General features: G+C 37.9%; 4 protein-coding genes and 1 pseudogene across 4 annotated transcripts in view; 1 reads left to right on the top strand and 4 right to left on the bottom strand.

Moving 5' to 3' along the window:
- LOC137015493 (histone H2AX-like) overlaps positions 1 to 23,129 on the top strand; it is an 86,814-nt gene that overhangs the window by 60,313 nt on the left and 3,372 nt on the right. The window lies entirely within an intron of this gene.
- LOC137015076 (histone H2B-like) lies at positions 6,500 to 7,569 on the bottom strand. Its single transcript, XM_067379747.1, has one exon. The coding sequence runs from the start codon at positions 7,525 to 7,527 to the stop codon at positions 7,153 to 7,155; it is 375 nt and encodes a 124-aa protein (XP_067235848.1). The 5' UTR covers positions 7,528 to 7,569; the 3' UTR covers positions 6,500 to 7,152.
- On the bottom strand, positions 8,408 to 8,931 carry LOC137015281 (histone H4). The gene has a single exon (XM_067380143.1). The coding sequence runs from the start codon at positions 8,884 to 8,886 to the stop codon at positions 8,575 to 8,577; it is 312 nt and encodes a 103-aa protein (XP_067236244.1). The 5' UTR covers positions 8,887 to 8,931; the 3' UTR covers positions 8,408 to 8,574.
- Positions 10,449 to 10,890, bottom strand: LOC137015141 (histone H3). The gene has a single exon (XM_067379883.1). The coding sequence runs from the start codon at positions 10,888 to 10,890 to the stop codon at positions 10,480 to 10,482; it is 411 nt and encodes a 136-aa protein (XP_067235984.1). The 3' UTR covers positions 10,449 to 10,479.
- The window catches only part of LOC137015492 (histone H2AX-like), a 116,821-nt pseudogene continuing 105,253 nt past the window's right edge, over positions 11,562 to 23,129 (bottom strand).

Here is a 23,129-nt window from a genome sequence, read left to right as displayed (position 1 = left end):
TGATTACAGACATTGTTGCAAGAGGTTATAAGAATTACACAAATCAACACAATATAAAATTTTGTCAACATGAAAAATTAAAGTTTAAGTATGATTCATTTTGCGCTATTTGTTTACCACTGGCGATTCAATAGGTGTTGTCGTACTGTCTACATACTGATACATGTCATACCCACGTTTATTAAATTTGTAATGATCTTATTAGCCAGTTCAAATTAGCCAATGCAAATCAATTTGTCCAAATGTGAGTGACTGAGGAATGTGATGAATGCCATGTTTTAAAGAAGTTTTCACTACTGACTGTAGTAAACCCAAATTAGTTATTCCTCTAATTTCTATGGAATGTTAACAGAGGGATTTGTGTCACTGAGTTTTTTGTTGAAGACTGCACTGTGAAGTAATAAATATTGTAAAATGGAAATATATGTGCATAAAAAAAAAAAAAAAAAATGACACACTTAATATATTAAAATTATACTACACTAGTGCATATTACATGTGTTGTTTTGAATCAACTTTAAGTATACATGTATTTCAGCATGTACTTAAAGGGATAGTTCACCCAAATATTCTGTCATCATACTCACCCTCAGGTTGTTCCAAACCTGTATAAATTTCTGTTGAACTCAAAGTAAGACATTTTGAAGAATGTGGGAAACTGAACAGTTCTGGGACACCACTGACTTCCACAATTTATTTTTATTTATTTATTTATTTTTTTCCCTACTGTGGAAGTCAATGGTGCCCCAAAGCAGCCTGGTTACAAACTGTCTTTAAAATATCTTCCTTTGTGTTCAGCAGATGAAATACATTTTTACAGGTTTGGAACAACTTGAGGGTGAGTAAATGATGACAGAATTTTCATTTTTGAGTGAACTATCCCTTTAAGTTAAATTTTAAGCTATTTGCAATATATTAAATACATTGAAATGTTGTCAAAATGCACCCATTTTAAGTACATTTAGTACAATTTGTGTATTTCTCTAAATACATTTAAAATGTACTTTTAATACTTCTTGAATTACAATTAGAGTATTTTTAAAGCATCATTTTGATTTCCAAAAGGATTTCAACATCATATTTATTTAAAATGCATCATAAATAAATTTTTCCAAAGATGCTTAAAAAATCCCAATATTTTTTCTTGTGTTTAAATTTAAACAACGCGTGTAACACGCGTGACGAAACCCAGTCCATGTGGCTTTTGGAACCCTGTTAGTTTGTGACTCCAGGTAAGATTTGTACCTAATTAATATTACGTGTCTGTGCCAGTCATATTTTTTTATACAAAGTGTAACATTGCGTCATTCTTAGTGAAGCTACATTCAATTTAACCAAGCAGATGCAAACATATGAAGATGCTGCCTGCAGAAGTAACTGGGGCACGTTCAAGATCAAACCGGTACGCACGAGCCAATGGTGAGCGAGCAGCTCAAGCCCCCCAAAATGGGCGGGGCCTCGAGCTATATAAGCAGCTCCCCGCCCTGCAAGGACAAGTGCTCTCTCACTTCTGACAGTGCTCAGTTGAATATGACATGACGTTCTTCCCTTACTCAGGCGAGACTCATGGTGTATATTCACTCCATATTACATACACTCCATATATAGCATATTTCTCCGCTGTTTGTTGCAAAATGCCGAATCTCATAAACTGGTCCCTCCTCCTCCGCCACCCAGTGCTTGGGGCTCAGGGTCAGTTTTCCCAAGAGTTCATTATCTCCCAGACAACGATGTCGTTCTGGGGAATTGCAATCCCTGGCAATTCAACAGTTTGCAGAAACTTTTATGCCCGGTACCTCTCTGCCATTCAGAGCATTTCAGAAAATGCTAGGTCTCGTCATCATCAGCATCACCAGCCCTACAGTTGGATTTACTCTGTATGCGCCCACTGCAGTTCTGGCTGAAACAGCGTGTTCCGTCCCAAGCCTGGCAGCATGGTTGTTGCTTGCTCAAGGTTGAACCAGGCGTGCGTTACAACCCTGGCTCCTTGGATGAACCCCCACTAGTTCGAACGGGCGTGGCTGTAGGGACTTTGTGCAAGAGGAAATTCGTTTTCACAGATGCCTCCAAGATGGCCTGGGGAGCTCTGTGCGATGGGCACTCGGCCTTAGGTGCTTGGAGCAACCAGGAAAGTGAGCTTCATGTCAACCACCTGGAAATTATGGCGTTATATAAAGCACTCCAGTCTTTCCATCCTCTCCTGGTGGGACACCATGTCCTGATCAGATCAGACAATATGACAGTGGTGCATAAGTCTCCAGGGCGGGCTCTCATCCAAGCCCCTTTTCACTCTAGCGAAAACCATCCTAGAGTGGGCCCAACACAAACTGCTCTCACTCAGAGCAGCAAATGTTCAGGGTGTGCTGAACAAATGGGCGGACATGTTGTCCTGGATCAACCTTCCCTCTGAGGAATGGTCGATCCACCCCCTCGTGGTTCAGAAAATTTGGGATGTCTTTGGGAGGGCAGAGGTCGACCTCTTCGCCTCAGAAGACAACTTTCTTTGCCTTATTTACTTGTCAAAGTCCAAGGATGCGCTGTCCCATGACTGGCCCAGCCTCATCCTGTACGCTTTACCCCCAGTCACTCTGATTCCCCAGGTTATCAGACAAATCAGGGAAGGTGCCCACAGGGTCCTCCTGGTGGCTCCTCTATGGAGGAGCCAACCATGGTTCTCCGACCTGTCTCAGCTATTGTCCATGGAGCATGGCCGATCCCCCTGAGACGGGACATCCTCTCCCAAGCGGGAGAGACAACTGTGGGATCTCCATGTATGACTTCCAGACGGGATACTTCAAACCTCCCTGAAGATGTCCTGAACACTATCTCACAAGCCAGAGCTCTGTCAACGAGACATCTCTACTCCCTAAAATGCTTAGTCTTTGCTGCCTGGTGTACAGCCTGGGGCGAAGACCCATTTACTTGTGACACACTGTATATAGTGCATTATTTTTTTCTAGATTTCAAACTGTGTACATATTGAAAAGTGCCAAGTGTGCGAGCGCATAGCGGCTGGCGCCAAAGTAAAGTGACAGTTGACTTGAAATAAAGCCAATAAAATTCATGTTTGTGTCCTTCGAAATACTTTAATACTATAAAGCATAGCTAAAACAATATTGCTCTGAGCGTGTGACCGTGATTCATGTGTCAGTCAGTGTGGAATCGCACACCAAGTTCTGAGAGAGCTATTTAGTCCATTATAAATTGTGATTTTGGCCGCCTCTGGAATGGGTGAAACCATTAGATATTAGCCTACCTGATAAGTTCAAGTAAAGACGCTGGAAATCTGCGCTCATTCAAGGATGTGCATTTATTTCATATAGCCACAACACAAACAACAAATTGCCTCGTCATCATTGCAGCAACAGCAGACTCTCCGAGCTGGCGTGAGTGAGTGGAGGCGGGGCTAATTTGCACATTCATTGATCCATGTATATTAAATGAGGCAAGGCTGTAGAGTTACATTCAAGCTATTTGTTACGATTGCGCAGGCATGAAATAGAGTGAGAATCCAAATGCAAGCACCAACGTTTAATAACAAAAGGTAATCCATAAACAGGAGTAATTCACAGACAGCAGACGAGAGCAACGGCAAGAACACACTCACAAACGCAACGACCAACAAACAACAAATGAAGCATAAAAGGTTTAAATAGACACATTAACAATGGGCTGATAAGGGACAGGTGTTGGTGATATGATGTCATAGTAACTAATGAGGGTAACTATAGCAACACACAAGGTCATAAAGACAGCGAAAGAAGGGCGAAGGTGAACAGGAGTGGGGCATGGACGCTTGAGTAGGATAGGGAAGCGGGTCACCTGCCTCAGTCGTCGCTGTCCGAGAGGGTCCCGTACTGATTGAAACAAAGAAAACCAAGATTACACTTCAACATAAAAGTCCTACAAAACAACGGGATCCTGACACTATTTTAAGGGATGAATATTTATTTTCACTTTTTTTTTTTTTTTTTTAAATATGTCATTTTGGTGATCAAATATGATTTTTAAGGGATAAAATAATTGACTACAGGGGGACTTTAAAGCATTTGTTTTCCTTTTAATCATCAAACACTAGAAAATAATTTTGAATATTGTCTGTACCTCTCACTGAGATAAAAGTACAACTTATCAGTATGTTTCGAGAAACTTTCCTGTTGATAGTTGGAGCCTGGGCCAACTTCAACCTTGAAGAAGCTGTCAATCATGTGTATCTGTGTATGTGCGCTAGTGTTCTGTGTGTAGGTTCTGTATTGGTATCAATGAACAGATGACCCCAGAAGGATATCCAGTACCAAAACCCAGGGTCCCCTCGTCAGCATCCTGACAAATGGAGATATGCTTCTCACTATCTGTCCATGTGTAGAAGATTACTAATTTTGTCTATTTTTCTTAGCCAGTCAGAATCGTTTAACCTGAAGTAATGGAGTAATTACTTGACTCTGTTAGAGTATAATTGTTATGGAAATGTGAATGTACGCAGAGCGGCCTAGAACTCCATGTGAGACTTGAAGCTGGCTTCTGCTGATAAAACTGCAAACTATTCTTTAGTAAAATTTTCTTCAATTTATTATTATTTTTTTTTTAACTCTGACTCAGAGTCTTCATTCATCATATCTGGTCTTTTGGGTTTTTAACTGTAAAATTCCCCTACAGTAGCATAACCTTTTACAAGTACAAACGAATAAAACTGAACAACATATCAAAGGTGCTGTATACGATTTCTCAAATCTGTAGTTGAATACTGTTGATATTTGAAATCAACTCAAACAAACCCACCCCTCTCTTCATTGCTCCGCCTCCAGAATTCACAGTCCAATACTTACCATTCTGCTCTGAGTCGGTCTTGAACCCTGGCCCTATCGATGCTGACAAGAGAGGCGTATGCACTACCAATGGCGCTAAACACCGCAGTCCCTAGTGGTCATCAGGGTGCAGTAGATTAACTGCAAAACTCTCACTGTTACACTTGCAATGCGAGCGGATGTCTACTTATCACAACTGACGCGCAACAAAATGCTTCATGGAAAATAAAGCTCAGATGAAAAAAATGAACGTACAGTAGAGTACTCAAGAGTAAATACGAAGTGTTTGTTGTTAGTCACCAACAGCACAGCAGCTCCAGACAATCAAAACCGAGTGTTACTGACATGAGAGGGAATCAAAGCAGCCTCTGCATCTGTTTTCAGACCTTCCCACTTAGCTCTCTCCAGCACTGGAAAGCTTTTCTAATATGAACGCGGGTCCTAAAGCTCTTGATCAGTCATAAACCTTCATTCCAGTGATATTCTTTAGAGCCGTTTTGTATTGTGTCCCATCTCTCGTTCTGCATTTTTTTTTCTTTTCATATCTCTTGCTCATTGCTGATAATGTCTGATAATGTTACACGTTTGTTGTTGGTGTTGAATATTATTTAAAAGTGTAATTAAGCATATATTTATTTATTTATTATATTAAAATATTTTTTAGAAATATATTAAAATGCAATTCAATATATTTGTAACACACATCAAATAAGAATGTGAATACAAATGTATTATTAACATACTACTTGCATTTTAAGTATATTACTTACATTTAACCCTTTATGCTTCATATATAATTACTTTTTGTCCTTTAATGGGGACAACTGGGTAAATATAATTTTTTTCACGATGATATTTTTTCTGTGTCCTGTACACATTTTGGTAGCATCGGTGATCTTTGGGGTCAATTTGGGGATCATAATTCTCACAAGAACTTAGATATAGCAAAAGTCATCTGGCCCAGACACTTCTTAAGTTCTGGGCCAGATTTGTGAAACGGACTCAGGCCGGTGTCTTTTGAGGCCGGGGTCAATACCGGCACAGATCCGTTTTTTTCCTCATCTGGACCAGCACTGGGCCAGCTCCGGACCAGATGTGGATTTCTTTTCTATTTATTTTGATTTTGCACAAGTACTCAAAGTTTATATAAAATACTTAAGTGTCTCTAGTTGCCATTAAAGTGTTAGTTTGAATGGATTGAATTTAGAATTTAATTCACATATAAGCACTGATCAACTCACACGTCAGTTGTGGTAAAGGAAAGCTCCAGCATGTTCACTGACGTGCAAGAACCAATAAGGTTCATTCTCGTGTTACACAGCACGCTTGAGCATCAGCAAGAGGTTTGTTCATCATATAAAGTGATTGTTTATTCCAAATACGAGACAATATGGATTAAACCACTCAATTTATATGGATTAGTTTGGCGATCTCTTTATGAACTTTGTAGTTGAAGTTCATAGACGTGTAGAAGTGGTTGTTGTGTAGCTGTCAAAAGAGAGACCGATATCTTTCAGATTTCATCAAAAAGATCTTCATTTGAGTTCCAAAGATGAAAGATTAATAATGACAGAATTTTCATTATCCCTTTAAAGGATTAGTTCACTTTCAATGAAAATTACCCCAAGCTTTACTCGCCCCCATTCTAGGGGTTTATGTCTTTCTGATGAACACAATCAGAGATATATTAAAGTATTAGGCTTGAATTCTCATTTGAAAGTGAACTAATCCCTTTAATTCTCTAGTTACATCACTAAGCTTAAAAGGGATCATTCACCCACAAATGAATATTTGCCAATAATTTACTCAGTAAAGAAGATTTAGCTGAAAATGTGGTCCCATGTTTAATTCCCATGAGGCATCTACAAAAAAAAAAAAAAAAAAGAAAGCTATTAGATATTAAACAACACAAGCTTATATTTGGTATAATATTTTGTATTATTGATTAAACATTTCAAGGTTAATAGTAAATTAAGTGCATTGTTACTAGAAATAAACATTTTACAAAAGTAGTTCAAAAGGCAAACAAGTTACAAGAACTAAAGTAGCTTTCATTTTATGGTAGTTTTAAACAACGCAAATCTAATATCTTTACACAAAATTAGAGCATCTTTTTACATTAAACTAACGTTAGCTTAATTAAGCTCTTGTTTGGGTCTTGTAGCAGGAAATATTTTGTGTATTGACTTAATTCAGTAAAATCCAAACCTTCAAAATATGAACCCCCAAAAGTAAAGGCCGGCAAAACTTAAGCCAATTAAAATTCCCGAAACACAGTCTCTTTTAACTGAAAATATGGGTGGCTCTTAAAAGAGCCTTTGGGTCGCTGAGAGTCTCGGTTGAATCTCTACTTGGAGCTGGTGTACTTGGTGACGGCCTTGGTGCCCTCGGACACGGCGTGTTTGGCCAGCTCTCCGGGCAGCAGCAGACGCACGGCGGTCTGGATCTCTCTAGAAGTGATGGTGGAGCGCTTGTTGTAGTGAGCGAGACGAGACGACTCACCGGCGATGCGCTCGAAGATGTCGTTGACGAAAGAGTTCATGATGCCCATCGCCTTGGAAGAGATGCCGGTGTCAGGATGAACCTGCTTCAGGACTTTGTAGACGTAGATAGCGTAGCTCTCCTTCCTGGACTTTCTGCGCTTCTTTCCTCCCTTACCGGCGGTCTTCGTGACGGCCTTCTTGGAGCCCTTCTTAGGCGCGGACTTTGCTGGTTCAGGCATGATGCTTTTTGAACACAAACTTCACGAAGCAATATGAAATCAGAAGCGACACAGAGATATTTATCCACCGCCCTATGCTAATTTTCAAAGAGAAACGGGAACTATCTGATTGCCTCTTCCAATAGGCCAAACCCATAAACTCGTATTTCATTGGACAACTCAAAGCGTCACGAGCGGAATGAGGGCCAATCACATTCGCCGCCGCCAACCTTTCAATGTTTGAACTACACCCTGACTGTTTCCTTTGTTTCGTTTCCCGCTCTTTTTATTATTAGTTTGTGAAAATAAGCGATTCTAGACAAATATTGTGAACCATCGTGTAAGTTTAACACAATTATAGAGCCATTGATGGAGTTTGGATGGAAAGAAGTAATGGTCAGACTTAACAACAGCTTTTCCTAAGAACTTATTTTAATTCATGAAACTGTTTATTTGTCCTTATGTAAAATAAATAACATTTTTGTTTGCTGCATTTCCACTTTTGTTAACTTACATATTGTAATTTTAATGCCCATTTGTTTATTTTGTAAAACATCTACTAAACTAATAAACATTACCTAAATTAATAAAAGTTTAAGACTTAGTCCTAGAGTAAAATGCATGTTTGAGCTGTTTTAACTGAAAGCAACTTTACTGATATAACGTTATATCTTAAAACATGTCAGCGCCATTGTTTTGTCTTAAGTTGCACAGTATTTTTTTTTTCCTAGTGTACGTTTATAAAAAAGCTAAACGTCATAACTGAATAGGCCTAATCCGTGAAATCGGGCCATCGTTTAATACAAAAACAAGTGGCATTTTTATGCTTTTTAAAACAATTTGAGAAACCTTGATCTTGTTAGAGAAAAAAAAAAGTGCCGACAGTCATGTTAGACGTCATTTAGCATTTTAATAAACTTTGGTTAATTTCATCCTGGGTTCAGAAAATAAAACATAGTAGTTAAATGTGTAGTCAAGAAGGCTAAAACATTGGACTCTTTATGTGAGAGAGTGTGTGGCTCTGAAAAGAGCCGTTGGGTTGTTGTATTTGTTCCTGATTTGAGAAGTTTATCCTCCGAAGCCGTACAGAGTGCGTCCCTGTCGCTTCAGCGCGTACACAACATCCATGGCGGTCACGGTCTTTCTCTTGGCGTGCTCGGTGTAGGTGACGGCATCGCGGATGACGTTCTCCAGAAACACCTTCAACACTCCGCGGGTCTCCTCGTAGATCAGACCGGAGATGCGCTTGACACCGCCACGGCGAGCGAGACGACGGATGGCGGGTTTGGTGATTCCCTGGATGTTATCGCGCAGAACTTTACGGTGACGCTTGGCGCCTCCTTTTCCGAGTCCTTTACCGCCTTTACCTCTTCCAGACATGGTTAACAAAACTCTATCAAGCGATGATACAGAATAGAAATTGTGTGTCACCAGGAGGCCTTATACATTTGCTTACAGGACCTGAGAGAAACCAGGACAGCGTCACAAGGCGCCCCTCCCCTCACTACAGCTCGAGCACAAACCAATGTGATTTAACCCTAGCACTGATCTAAGGAGGCCTGTCCTTTGTTTAATATTAAAATCAAGATTAATTTGACAAAGAGGATGTTATAAAATCATCATATCAGATACTGAATGACAATGAAATGTCTAGATTGAGAGTGTATACATGTTTTAGATTATTCATATTTGTAGAATATTTCAGGCCTGATTTACACTGTAGGCCTCACTTTTGCACCTGCAGTATAGTAAGCCGTTCTCTGCCCTTCAACTTGCTATAAAACTTTCAAAACAGACCATGCCATTATTAGGCAGTAGCTAGAAGATTAGATTACAAAAAAAAAAAAAAAAAAATGTGGATGAGCAAATTAAAAAGAGTTGGAAAGTAGCTAACTTCTTTTTTTTTTTTTTGCCAGATGATAAAAAGAAGTAGCAAACATCTGGGTTCAAGGTTACTGGTTAAAAACTATACAAATGAGAGTTTGTCCATTCTCTGAACCAAATGTTCAAATTATACCAAAAAAAAATAAAAAATAAAATAAAAATCAGTCTTTCTGTAAAGGTGCATTGAATGTTGATACAGGCAAAGGATGGAAACATAAGAGGGAGAGGAAGAAAGACGAGGAGCAGGATGAGGAAGAGGATGGTGTGGAGTGTTCTCAAGGCTGGATCGGCAGAGAACAAAGAACAAAGTCCTCTGGCTGGACCCAACACAGACTTTTTTTGAGCACACTGTGTTCTTTTCATTTACTTTATTTTTAATTTATTTATTTTTGTTTAACCTTTTGCATTTGTACTACAATATTTGTACAGTGTGCAAGTTGAATATACATTCAATACTAAATATTTAATACAATACTATACTTGGACTACATACAGTATACAATATCACTTTAGTTGCTATTGTCCTTTTTTTTTTACTGTATACAACACTTTTTTCTATAACTAGATGCAGAAGATGTTTATGTAGTCTAATGAATGATCTTTAGTCTTTATATATTGACTGATGTGTATTTGATCTGAAAGCTTCGTTTGATTTCGAGAACAGGTGAGATGATTGAGGCGATTGATTTTGCCAGAAGAAATAGGGGTTTTGTGAATGTAGTTTAAAGATTTGGTTTTGCATTTAATGATGTGAGAAAATGGGCAAAGGTTTTTAGAAATGTCCCCACAATTGTGAAAAAACTAAATGTGTAATTACATACTTATTTACAGTTTGTACAATTATTATTTAAATATATAATCAATATACATTTCTTCAAGATATAAAACCACAAATAATAGTGTCACATTTTTTTTTGTCATTATGTAATAGTAAAGTTAATTTTTGATGTTGAGAGAGACAGCTAGTGCTAATGCAACAACGGAACGCAACTTTCGAGTCACTAAACTTAAAGCTGGAGATTTCCTCGTTCAGTGTAATTTTGGTGGCTCTTAAAAGAGCCTTCGGGGTTTGATGTTGGTGACGCGGGTTTAGGCGCGCTCTCCGCGGATACGGCGGGCCAGCTGGATGTCTTTGGGCATGATGGTGACCCTCTTGGCGTGGATGGCGCACAGGTTGGTGTCCTCAAACAGACCGACCAAATAAGCCTCGCTGGCCTCCTGCAGGGCCATGACAGCGGAGCTCTGGAAGCGCAGATCCGTCTTGAAGTCCTGAGCGATTTCTCGGACCAGCCGCTGGAAGGGCAGTTTGCGGATCAGCAGCTCGGTGGACTTCTGATAACGGCGGATCTCTCGGAGAGCCACGGTCCCGGGCCTGTAACGATGGGGCTTCTTGACGCCGCCGGTGGCCGGAGCGCTCTTACGGGCGGCTTTGGTAGCGAGCTGCTTCCTCGGGGCTTTGCCACCGGTGGATTTACGAGCGGTCTGCTTAGTTCTTGCCATTGCTGCAGTCAACTTCTCTTTCTGCCCTGCTTACGCTGGAAATGCTGCTCTGTCTCACACGCCTGCTTTTAAAGCATTGCGCAGCCATGAGCTAACAGTGTCAGCAGGGTGCCGAGGCTTGTGATTGGCTGATCTGTGACGTGTGCGTATGACTGCTAGCCAATGACTGCGCTCCATCTTTTCAAACAAGCAGAGGGTTTCCCGCTCAATGTGCTTTGTTCAGTTTTGATCAAACAGTGTAACACACCCAGACTCTTTATACTCACATTGCTTTATTTATTTGTTCTGAAATATTATCCTTATTCCTAATGGTTGTACAGATCTCAGATTTGAAAAAAAAAAAAAAATTGTATAGAAGCACTACAACAAAACAAAACACGGGCCCCCGCCCAAAAAACGATCTCTATAAAACAAGTTATGTGGTTATCACGCGTTCAAAACACTTGGTCCTGCTATTGTATTTGTAAATGCCCATACAGAGCAATTATCCAAATAATGGTTTTGATTAGTCATTTGATAAGGAATTTTTTTTTTAATTATTATTTCGTAAAGTCAACCCACTGACTGGGCTTACGGTGTTATTTAACCATTTAAGAAAACCACTCTCCATTAGATAAAATGGATGGCTCTTAAAAGAGCCTTTGGGTCTCAGTGAGATCGACTAAGTCCGCTTATTTGGATTTGGCGGGTTTCTCGGTCTTCTTGGGCAGCAGCACAGCCTGGATGTTGGGCAGCACACCGCCCTGAGCGATGGTCACTCCGCCCAGAAGTTTGTTCAACTCTTCGTCGTTGCGCACCGCCAGCTGCAGATGACGGGGGATGATGCGGGTCTTCTTGTTGTCCCGAGCGGCATTTCCAGCCAACTCCAGGATCTCAGCGGTAAGATACTCGAGCACAGCCGCCAGATAAACAGGAGCACCAGCACCAACGCGCTCGGCGTAGTTGCCTTTGCGGAGAAGCCTGTGAACACGGCCGACGGGGAACTGCAGTCCTGCCCTGGATGAGCGAGTCTTAGCCTTTGCTCTTGCTTTGCCTCCGGTTTTACCTCTTCCGCTCATTGTCACTTTTAGATATAAATATACAATTGTTTCTTTAAACGACGCTGAAAGAATGAAGAACTGAGTTTCGCGGTACTGCCTTTAAGCGAACGTTCTATTCGCTCATTGGTTGACAGTCTGTCAAGATTTCAAGCCAATCACTGAACTCAAGAGAGAGAGAGAGAGAGAGAGAGAGAGAGAGAGAGAGAGAGAGAGAGAGAGAGAGAGAGAGAGATATTCGCGTAGACTTCAGATAGTTCCAGGAAGTGCTTCGGCGGCAATTCAAAAAGATCTGGGTTAGAGAGACTGCCTGCTTCTCAATGTGCATACCAAATAGTATTTTTTTTTACCATCCTAAATAGTATGTCACTAGTAATTTTCAATACTATGTAGAGCAGATATTTGTAGTCAATAGATGCATCGGTTTTACAATATTTATGTAATACACAGATATGTGAATGTAGTGTATGTAGTTACAGAAATGTTTTTTTTTTTAAAGATATTTAAAAGACTTGCTAATAATTGAGGATTAGTGTTTTCAACCAGCATTGCCTGCCTTGTTAACATATTTCTGGCTAACATTACATTGGTTAAAGATTGCGTTGCAGTTGTTTTGAAGTATTTTTATGTTTTTAAACTTGTTAGTTAAGGGCAATCACATCATGTTCACTATGGTTTCACAAGGACATGAGACTCTCAGGTGACAGGTTATTGTCTTAAAAAAAAAAAAAAAAAAAAAAACATTACAAACAAGTGAAATGTAAAATTGTATTAAGTGAAATTTAATTAATCTTAATGTTAACAATTCTTATGCACCCCATTCATGTATTACTATATACATTCATACACAATATATTCAATTTTAAAAGAAAACATGATTATACACACACATTGACTTTTGCACTGATTTAGTGCAATGGATTTATAAATTTCTAATAAACTGAATGTCAAGCATTTTGCCTGTCCTTTCCTACATGTTCTTGTAGTCTCTGCTATGGTTTGCAGTGCTGCATGAGGATGATCCAGTTGTTCAGAGAAAGCAGTATGAATGGTTTCCCCACTGACACAGAAAGGAGAAAGTTATGTTCAAGTCAGCAGTCAGATCTAAATAGAACTAAAGATTGTGTGGTAAATTGTGTGTTTATCATATATATATATATATATATATATATATATATATATATATATATATATATATATATATATATATATATATATATATATATATAGGTGCATCTGCCCTTTTTCACAAAAAAAAAAAAACACTGGGAACTTTTATGTTTATTACAGGATTATTAAAAATAAGGAGCAAGGAAAAGCTTGCAAAATCCAAGGAGCGAGACTGGTGGTGAGGGTACAGCATCATTGCATGGAGACTTCAGGATCTGAATCCCCTTTGTGCTTGTATTGAAATCAAGATAAAAGGAGACAAAAACGGGAGAACGTGACTACAGTGGTTCAACCTTAATATTATGAAGCAACCAGAACACTTCTTGTGTGAAAAAACAAACAAAAATAAAGGCCATATTCAACCATTTCTTCTCCTCCACATCATTCTACTACGCTATTCACGTAGTAAACACACGCAGCATTTCTGAGTTTTACATCAGAAGAATGGCTCAGTATTGGCCGACTCTGTTCACGTGAGCTTCACGACACATGCATGTGATACTGGAGCCGGCCAATAGTGAGCATGCATGATAATGATAATGTTGAATAAAGTCATTATTTTTGTTAATTTTCTGCACACAAAAATTATTCTCATCGCTTCATAACATTAAGGTTGAACCACTGTAGTAGGAATGTGACGGTATCAAATTTTCATGTTGTGATTAATTGCTGAAGATTTTATCACGGTATAAGTGATCCTGGGTGGAGTAACTTCCTGTTGACGTTCGAAGTGTTGTCAAACAAAACAGAGGCTAGCTAGACCCTCCCTCCTCCTCCCCCTCCCCTCCGTGCTTCCTGAAACAGTCATGAATGCGCATTTAAAATCATTCTTGTCGGTTATTGGCTGGAGCATGTTTATTATGATTCGTGGTCCTGGGGCCCGTTTCAGAAAGGAGGTTAAGTGAAAACTCTGAGTATGTTAACCCTGAAATGAGGGAAACTCTGGGTTTTCTGTTTCAGAATGGGAGGTATGTCAAACCTGAGAAAGCAGGGTAAGTCAAGCACGTTTCTGAAAGAGAGGTAACTTATACTCAGAGTCAGTTACCATGGTAACTTACTCTGTGAACCTAACCTGGTCGGGAGCAGGTTTTCTTCAGTAAACCCAGAGTTTCCTTCGGTATCTTCCCCCTTTTTAAAGTGAAAGTGATCTTTAAATAGGTCACTCATTCATTCACACTGCAAAAATTAGTATTTTTCATCCTATTTCAAGTACAAATATCTAAAAATTCTTAAATCAAGATGGATTTTCTATACAAGAAAATGATATAAGATATTTAGTCTTGTTTTCTGGGGGGATCTAAATTAATTATCAATATCTGCCAGTGTGGTAATAAAAATAATCTTAATGCAAACGGAAAGTGTCGGAGTGTCTACCCATGTGAAAAAAAAAGTGCCATAAAATACACTTTTTAGTTCCAATTTATGGTGTCTCAAAATAGCATTATTATCTTTAAGTACTAAAATACAGCTTTTAGTATATTAAAGTACAAAATAAGTGCACAGAAATAGAGCACTTTAAGTACATTATGGAAGTGTACTAAGTGCACTAAACTATTCTACTGCACTTTTTTTTCACCTGGGGGGGGGGGGGGGTGGATGTACTTATAACTAGTACATTAGTAATATATTTGTAAGAAAACCAGTGTCATTTAAACTTAGGATTACTGTATAAAAGTCTACTAAGATTTAACTAATTTTAAAACATTGAAAGAACACTTTTAACAAATACACTAATAAAACTCCTGTATATTTTTATTTCATTGCACTAAAAATCAATTTAAGTAGTAGTGGTATTTATTATACTTTTCCAAGTGCAGTGAAGTACGTCTGACGTACAAATATAATTTAAAATAGTGTATTTATAGTTTATAACTTTGACACTTTTATTTAGCACCAAAATAAGACTGTACTACAAATGTACTTGCTTGTATTTAAGATTTATTTTTAATGCACTCAAGTATACTTTTTTTTTTTTCACTTGGGTATTACTAAGTGCAAATTTACAGTAGCTCCGCCCACCAATGTCACCCCAGGTTAAAATTGACACGCGTACTTGTGGCTGCAGTGGTGTAGGCAGTAGTGTATTGGGCGTGGACAATTAACTGATGTGATGTGATTAACTGGGTTTGAATCCGCCTTTTGCCGAGCTTGTATTTTCCCTTTTCCCATCACATATCACATCAGAAAGGCATTTATTTTCAAAAAAAAAAATGAAGAAAACTTTCTAAAAGTGGAAGTAAATTGCTTAACAAGTGTTTAATAATGATAAAATCATTTACACTCTTATTATAGCATCCAGCATTATTTTTTTTTCCTCTTCTTTTTTTGCATGTGGGATACCATGAAAATAAATATTAGTTCAGTAACTTACCATTCTACAAGTTTTCACCTTTGATATTATAACAGTGATAATAATAAAACTTGCATTGACTCAGAAGTATCCGGACGTCCTTTTGTCATGTGCTGTTGCCATGGTGAATCGTAATATCGGAGCTCCATTGATGATGGCTTTTCATAGTCGTTGTGCACGCGCTTAACTCAGAGTCAACCTACTCAGAGTCGACTCAACTAACTCAATTCAGCTGTTCTGAAACAGAAAACTCAGAGTTTCCCATCTCAGAGTAAGTCAACTCAGAGTTCAAGTTTAACTCAGAGTTGGTTGAACCTCCTTAGTGAAACGGCTGCACCAGTTTGTTTTTATTGCCGTTTTCGGAGCTTGTGGCGACTACAGAGACTGCATTTTTTTTACAGTGTGTTCAGGGGACAGGCAGCTAGCGGATAGTGAGGAGATGTTTGCTGTATATGACAAAAAATGTTTTGGCCTAAAAGCGTGTGACATCACAAAGGCTACGTTCACACTGCAGGGCTTAATGCTCATTCCGATTTTTTGAAAAAATTTGATTTTTTTGCAAGGCCGTTCACATTTTCAATTAAATGCGACCTTTTGTGATCTCCTGTGTGAACGTGAAATGACCCAGAAGTGACCCGCATGCGCAGAAGAGTATGCAACGGTCAACGACGTCATTCGTTGTTTGCGGAAGTAGACGGCCACTTTGTTTGTTCCAGTCTTTAACCTCCTTGTATTTGGCTCGGAGGCTTTTTATTTTTCGCTGGCATTGGAGCCAGGATCGTCTGTAACCACGCTCGGCCATTCTGCTGGAAATGTTATCGTAAACCGCCCGGTTCCGATAAGAACCCTCGAGTTTGGCCTGAATAGAGCTGTCTACCCAAATTTTAATTAAATCTGTGACCTCGCTTCCCTTCCATTGACTGGTCTCAGCAGCATCGTCCGCCATGGTTGTTGTTTATCTTCTTGTTCCCGCCTACTTCAACGCACAATTATGACATTTGTAGCGTATCAATGACGTACGGGTCGGATACATGTGGCCTGGCTGTTCAGACGGAGGTCGCATTTCAAAAGATCGGATACGTATCGGATTCAGGACCACATACCCAAGTGGCCTGGGTCACATTTGAAAAGATCGGATCTGTGTCGTTCAGACTGTCATGAAAAGATCAAATACAGGTCGCATGGGGCAAAAAAAATCGGAATTGGGTCGTTTCAGCCTGCAGTGTGAACGTAGCCTTAGAGCACCTTTAAACATTCATCATATGGCGGGTTTTCGTGCTAATCGCGGAGCATATGCTAATCATGTGCTCAACAACACTGAACTCACGCATACGTTTTTAACGCGTCTTTACTGTCGTACAGTCTGACATATAGGACAGCTGAGATCCCACAGTGTGACATGAGGATCATGTTCATACAGTCTGAGAAGCAACAATCTTTTAAAGGACTATTATAAATCGCACAGTGTGTGCAGCTTTAGTCATCTTCATCGACTCTTCCCTCTTTTTTGATTAACAAGCCACCGTCTCCCAATAATTTTGCCATCAGAATCTCACCTATTTTCTCCTTCAAACTCTCTTTTAAACCCCTCATCTGCAACTTCCCTCTTCCGCACCACCATACCTTTCTTTCTCTCATCTGAACAACTACCTCATTTACTACTATTATTCCTAATTTCTAATTTATTTTCTCCGTACTGCATTTTTTGGTGACTGGAAAAATGCAGCAGTGCACTGGTCATGACTTGGACCTATCTGTCACAGAGACGAACTCCGTGATTCCCTCCTCTGACCATCGGAGGGCGCCCAAGTACTAACGCACACACACACTCATACACACACACACTCATTCATATACACACTCGCACTTTATGTCCCATCTGCCCCATACCTTGGTGCTAATCACCACACCCAGCTGCAGCTCATTTATTGGACTTTTTAAGCCACTCGCAACCTCACCATCACTGCAAGGTCTTGTATTGCTATGGTGTGCATTTCTGAGCGTTTATTATTACTAATTGTCTGCCTGTTATCAACCCTGCTTATTTCCAGTTTACAATTCTCTTCTGCCTGCCTTTGGACTGTTTATTGTTTACTGGACTGTGATTGATATCTGCCTGCCCTGATCTTCACACCACACCAAACATAGTGGCCTTTAAAAAAGAAAAAACAAAAAGAAAAAAAAAACCCTACAATTATGCTTAAACCATCAACATATGAGGACAATATTTTTATTTTATTTTATTTAAATGTTTTAAAATATGAGGGAAGTATATGCATTTATCAGACAAAATTTTTGGCAAAAAAAAGAAGGAAAACTACAACTACAGGTTTCAGAAAAAACAAAAAAGCTCACAGGAAAAAAACACGCATTGACTACAATATAACCTTCAAAACTCTTGTTTTTGCATGTGTTCATTTCTTTTTATGACAGCCTGGCCAAAAATATTTTGAAATAATTTTAATTAATTTGAAATTTTATTTCATTATCATACATGAAACAATTGATTCCAAGCACAACTACGTTATATGCTTAAATCTTATAACACATTTTTGAAAATGTTTTAATTAATTTTCATATGGCTGGACTTAGACATCACATTTGGCCACTACTCTATGGCAGTTGATTGATTTTCCAACTGACCATCAAACCATGTGGCAATAGCAAGCCACTTTTATGTTGACTGTGGGTTTCCCTGGAGTTGTTGGAGCCGTTGATGAACTCATGACACATCATTGCACTAACTGTAAATGAGGAGACATATACCAATAGAAAAAATATTCCACACCATCAATACTAATTTGTGATAATTTTGCACAATGCAAAGCTATAAAAAACAAAAACAAACAAACAAACAAAAAAAAACATTAAAATGTTTCAGTGTCTTTTTAAATTATTATTTATTATTATTATTATTATTATTATTATTATTATTATTATTATTATTTTATATATGTGTAATAACATTAAATAATTGGTGCCATGCTGCTGTGACATCACCCTTGGAGGTTTGCTATCTGGGCCGTATGCATAAAGCAGCTCAGAGTAAAATTTTAGTCTTGTGTGTCAAAATTGTAAGAATGATGTAATTTTACTCATATTCTTAGACTTAAGAATAAATGTGATTCATAAAGGTTCGTAAGTGTCAAGACTAGATCTCAGCTCCTAAATTATTTAAGAGAGCTGGAGAGGTGTCTTAACCTAGTTAAGAGTAACAAGATGACAACAAAGAGGAGACACACGCTTTCCAAAGAAGATATGATGTATTGGAGTTATATGATGACATGGAGTTGATAAAATTATATAAACTTGATTGTCAATTCTTTTTGTAACTGACCTAATAAGAAATGTAATAACTTTAAATAAATGTAATACATTTAATAAATATTACTTAAACAATAAATAATGTTTAATGCATTTTATTACATTTAAAGCTATTGTATGCGATTTCTCAAAATCGTTGGACCCGTCTCTTCAGTGTGCCGCCTCCAAAACTCACACTCCAATCCTAAACACCCTGCACTGAGTCGGTCTCGAACCCCGGCCCGATCACTGCTGTCATGTGAGGCGAATGCAATAACATTAAACACCTCATTCTCTAGCGGGCATCAGTGTGCTGTAGTTTACCTGCAAAAGTCTCACTATCTAGCCACTGTTACACATGTAATGAGAGTGGATGTCTGTTTATCACAGCTGACGCGCAACAAAATGCTTAACGAAAAATAAAGCGCAGATGAATGAACGACAAGAAAGCACAAAAAATGAACATACAGTACACAAGAGTAAATGCAAACAAGAGTCTCTTGTTAATCGCAAACAATTTTGCTTAAACCATCAAAATATGAGAATATTTTTTATTTTTATATTATTTAAATGTTTTAAAATATGACATTGACTACAACATAATCAGTTTTTAATATTTAATTGGTTCTGTCTTGTTTTTGCATATAGAAATTATTTGAAATTTCATTTCATTATCACATATGAAACAATCGACTCCAAGCACAGCTACAAGATATGCTTACATATTTTAACAAATTTTTTTAAATATTTGAATTAAGGTTGAAGATTTCAGTTTTTGTATGGCTGGACATCACATTTGGCCACTATGGCACTTCATTGACTTTCCAACTGACCATCAAACCATGTGGCAAAAGAAAGCCACTTGTTGACCGTGGACTTCCCTGCAGTTGTTGGAGCTGGTGATGAACTCATGACACATCATTGCTCTAACTGTAAATAAGGAAACATACATGTGCTGGTCATATAATTATAATATCATCAAAAAGTTGATTTATTTCACTAATTCCATTCAAAAAGTGAAACTTGCATATTATATTCATTCATTACACACAGACTGATATATTTCAAATGTTTATTTCTTTTAATTTCGATGATTATAACTGACAACTAAGGAAAATCCAAAATTCAGTTTCTCAGAAAATTAGAAAATCAGAAAATTCAGTATCTCAGGAAATTATTGTGAAAAGGTTCAATACTGAAGACACATGGTCCAAAAGATGACCGTTGATACCTTGCACAAGGAGGTCAAGACACAAAAGGTCATTGCAAAAGAGGCTGGCTGTTCACAGAGCTCTGTGTCCAAGCACATTAATAGAGAGGCAAAGGGAAGGAAAAGATGTGGTAGAAAAAAAGTGTACAAGCAATAGGGATAACCACACCCTGGAGAGGATTGTGAAACAAAACCATTCAAAAATGTTAGGGAGATTCACAAAGAGTGGACTGCAGCTGGAATCAGTGCCTCAAGAACCACTACGCACAGACGTATGCAAGACATGGGTTTCAGCTTTTGCATTCCTTGTGTCAAGCCACTCTTGAACAACAGACAGCGTCAGAAGTGTCTCGCCTAGGCTAATGACAAAAAGGACTGGACTGCTGCTGCGTGGTCCAAAGTTATGTTCTCTGATGAAAGTAAATTTTGCATTTCCTTTGGAAATCAGGGTCCCAGAGTCTGGGGGAAGAGAGGAGAGACACACAATCCATGTTGCTTAAGGTCCAGTGTAAAGTTTCCACAGTCAGTGATGGTTTGGGGTGCCATGTCATCTGCTGGTGTTGGTCCACTGTGTTTTCTGAGGTCCAAGGTCAACGCAGCCGTACACCAGGAAGTTTTAGAGCACTTCATGCTTCCTGCTGCTGACCAACTTTATGGAGATGCAGATTTCATTTTCCAACAGGACTTGGCACCTGCACACAGTGCCAAAGTTACCAGTACCTTGCTTAAGGACCATGGTATCCTTGTTTTTAATTGGCCAGCAAACTCGCCTTACCTTAACCACATAGAAAATCTATGGGGTATTGTGAAGAGGAAGATGCGATATGCCAGAACCAACAATGCAGAAGAGCTGAAGGCCACTATCAGAGCAGGGCTCTCATATCACCTGAGCAGTGCCACAGACTGATGGACTCCATGCTACGCCGCATTGCTGCAGTAGTTCAGGCAAAAGGAGCCCCAACTAAGTATTGAGTGCTGTACATGCTCATACTTTTCATGTTCATACTTTTCAGTTGGCCAAGATTTCTAAAAATCCTTTCTTTGTATTGGTTTTAAGTAATATTCTAATTTTCTGAGATACTCAATTTGGGATTTTCCTTAGTTGTTAGTTATAATCATCAAAATTAAAATAAACATTTGAAATATATTAGTCTGTGTGTAATGAATGAATATATTAATACAAGTTTCCCTTTTTGAATGGAATTAGTGAAATAAACCAACTTTTTGATGATATTCTAATGACCAGCACCTGTATATCAATAGAAAAAAAAAAATATTCCACACCATCAATACTAATTTCTGATAATCTTGCACAATGCAAAGCTATTTAAAAAAAAATAAATTAAAATATTAAAACGTTTCAGTGTATTTTTAATTCATTTTTTTCATAATAACATTAAATGATTGGTGTTGTGCTGCTGTGACTTCACCCTTCCAGGTTCGCTATTGACTGATTCAGAGGTTGAGGGCGGCCATTTTGAGTTGACATAATTCTAGTCCTTAGTTCACAACACTTAAATAAGCACTTAAGAATCAGTCTTAGACTTTACTAAAAGTTGCTTTTATCTTCTTTATAAAAGTCTCCTAGTCTTAGAAAAGTCTTTACTAAGAATTTTTTGACACTTAAGTCTAAGCTTAAGACTTTTCTTAAGAGCATTTCTGAGAAGTTTTATACATATTCACAAAACATCTTAAGGCTAAAAGTAGCTCCCAACATGCCGATTTAGGAGAAATGCTTAAAATAATGTGTGTGTATATATATATATATATATATATATATATAATTTGTCTTTATTATTTAATTAAAAATACAGTATAAAACAGTAATATTGTGAAATATTATTACAATTTAAAATAATTGTGTACTATTTAAATATATTTCACAAAGTAATTTATTCCTGTGATGCAAAGCTGAATTTTCAGCATCGTTACTCCAGTCTTCAGTGTCACATGATCCTTCAGAAATCATTCTAATATGCTGATTTGCTGCTCAATAAACATTTATGATTATTCTCAATGTTGAAAACAGTTGTGTACTTTTTTTTCAGGATTCCTTAATGAATAGAAAGTTCAAAAGAACAGCATTTATCTGAAATACAAAGCTACTGTAGCATTATACACTACCGTTCAAAAGTTTGGGGTCAGTAAGAATTTTTTATTTTATTTTTTTGAAAAATTAAAGAAATGGATACTTTTATTCAGCAAGGATGCATTAAATCAATCAAAAGTGGCAGTAAAGACATTTATAATGTTACAAAATATTAGATTTCAGATAAACACTGTTCTTTTGAACTTTCTATTCATCAAATAATCCTGAAAAAAATATTGTACACAAATATTTTGTAAAATTGTACACATTAAATGTTTCTTGAGCAGCAGATCAGCATATTAGAATGATTTCTGAAGGATCATGTGACACTGAAGACTGGAGTAATGATGCTGAAAATTCAGCTTTGCCATCACAGGAATAAATTACTTTGTGAAATATATTCAAATAGAAAACAATTATTTTAAATTGTAGTAATATTTCACAATATTACTGTTTTTACTGTATTTTTTCTTAAATAAATGTAGCCTTGGTGAGCAGACGAAACTTCTTTTAAAAACATTAAAAATCTTAGTGTTTCCAAACTTTTGGACTGTACTGATATATTTTATTATATTATATTATATTATATTATATTATAATATAATATAATATAATATAATATAATATAATATAATATAATATAATATAATATAATATAATTATCATATGGACAGAAGTGCCAGACAGGAGAGTCACAAACAGACTCAGATCTGATGTTCTTGTGCTTCAAGCTGCCCAAAACAACAGCTGTATGAAAGCCTCCTCACGCCCCTCACTAATGCTGATTTCGTTAAAGTCGCTTTCAGACTGTTTTCTGGACACACAACGGACGCGTTCAGGCTTTTATCAACTTTTCCATTAAAATTAGGCATCAATGTGCACGCGACTTTTCCCCGTGGCTGATGATCGCTTTGGATTTGGTCTGACGGAGGCAAAAGAAACATTTCCTCTTCGCGTGTTTTAGTCTCCAGTGAAAGTTCAGAACCTCTGCTCGGTGCTCACTTTGTTTTTACTGTGACAAACTATTCTACCGCTCCAGTTTTGTCCCAAATGTAAGAGATGAAAACTCAGTCCTGAAGG

This window comes from Chanodichthys erythropterus, chromosome 24 (genome assembly GCF_024489055.1).
Source record: "Chanodichthys erythropterus isolate Z2021 chromosome 24, ASM2448905v1, whole genome shotgun sequence".
Classification (NCBI taxonomy): Eukaryota; Metazoa; Chordata; class Actinopteri; order Cypriniformes; family Xenocyprididae; genus Chanodichthys; species Chanodichthys erythropterus.
Note: the sequence above shows the minus strand (reverse complement) of the source record. Positions and strands in the feature narration are given on the sequence as shown.

Bases quoted from the DNA above. Each gene is read 5' to 3' on its own strand.
- LOC137015281 (XM_067380143.1), bottom strand. From the start codon at position 8,886: ATGTCTGGAAGAGGTAAAGGCGGTAAAGGACTCGGAAAAGGAGGCGCC.
- LOC137015076 (XM_067379747.1), bottom strand. From the start codon at position 7,527: ATGCCTGAACCAGCAAAGTCCGCGCCTAAGAAGGGCTCCAAGAAGGCC.
- LOC137015141 (XM_067379883.1), bottom strand. From the start codon at position 10,890: ATGGCAAGAACTAAGCAGACCGCTCGTAAATCCACCGGTGGCAAAGCC.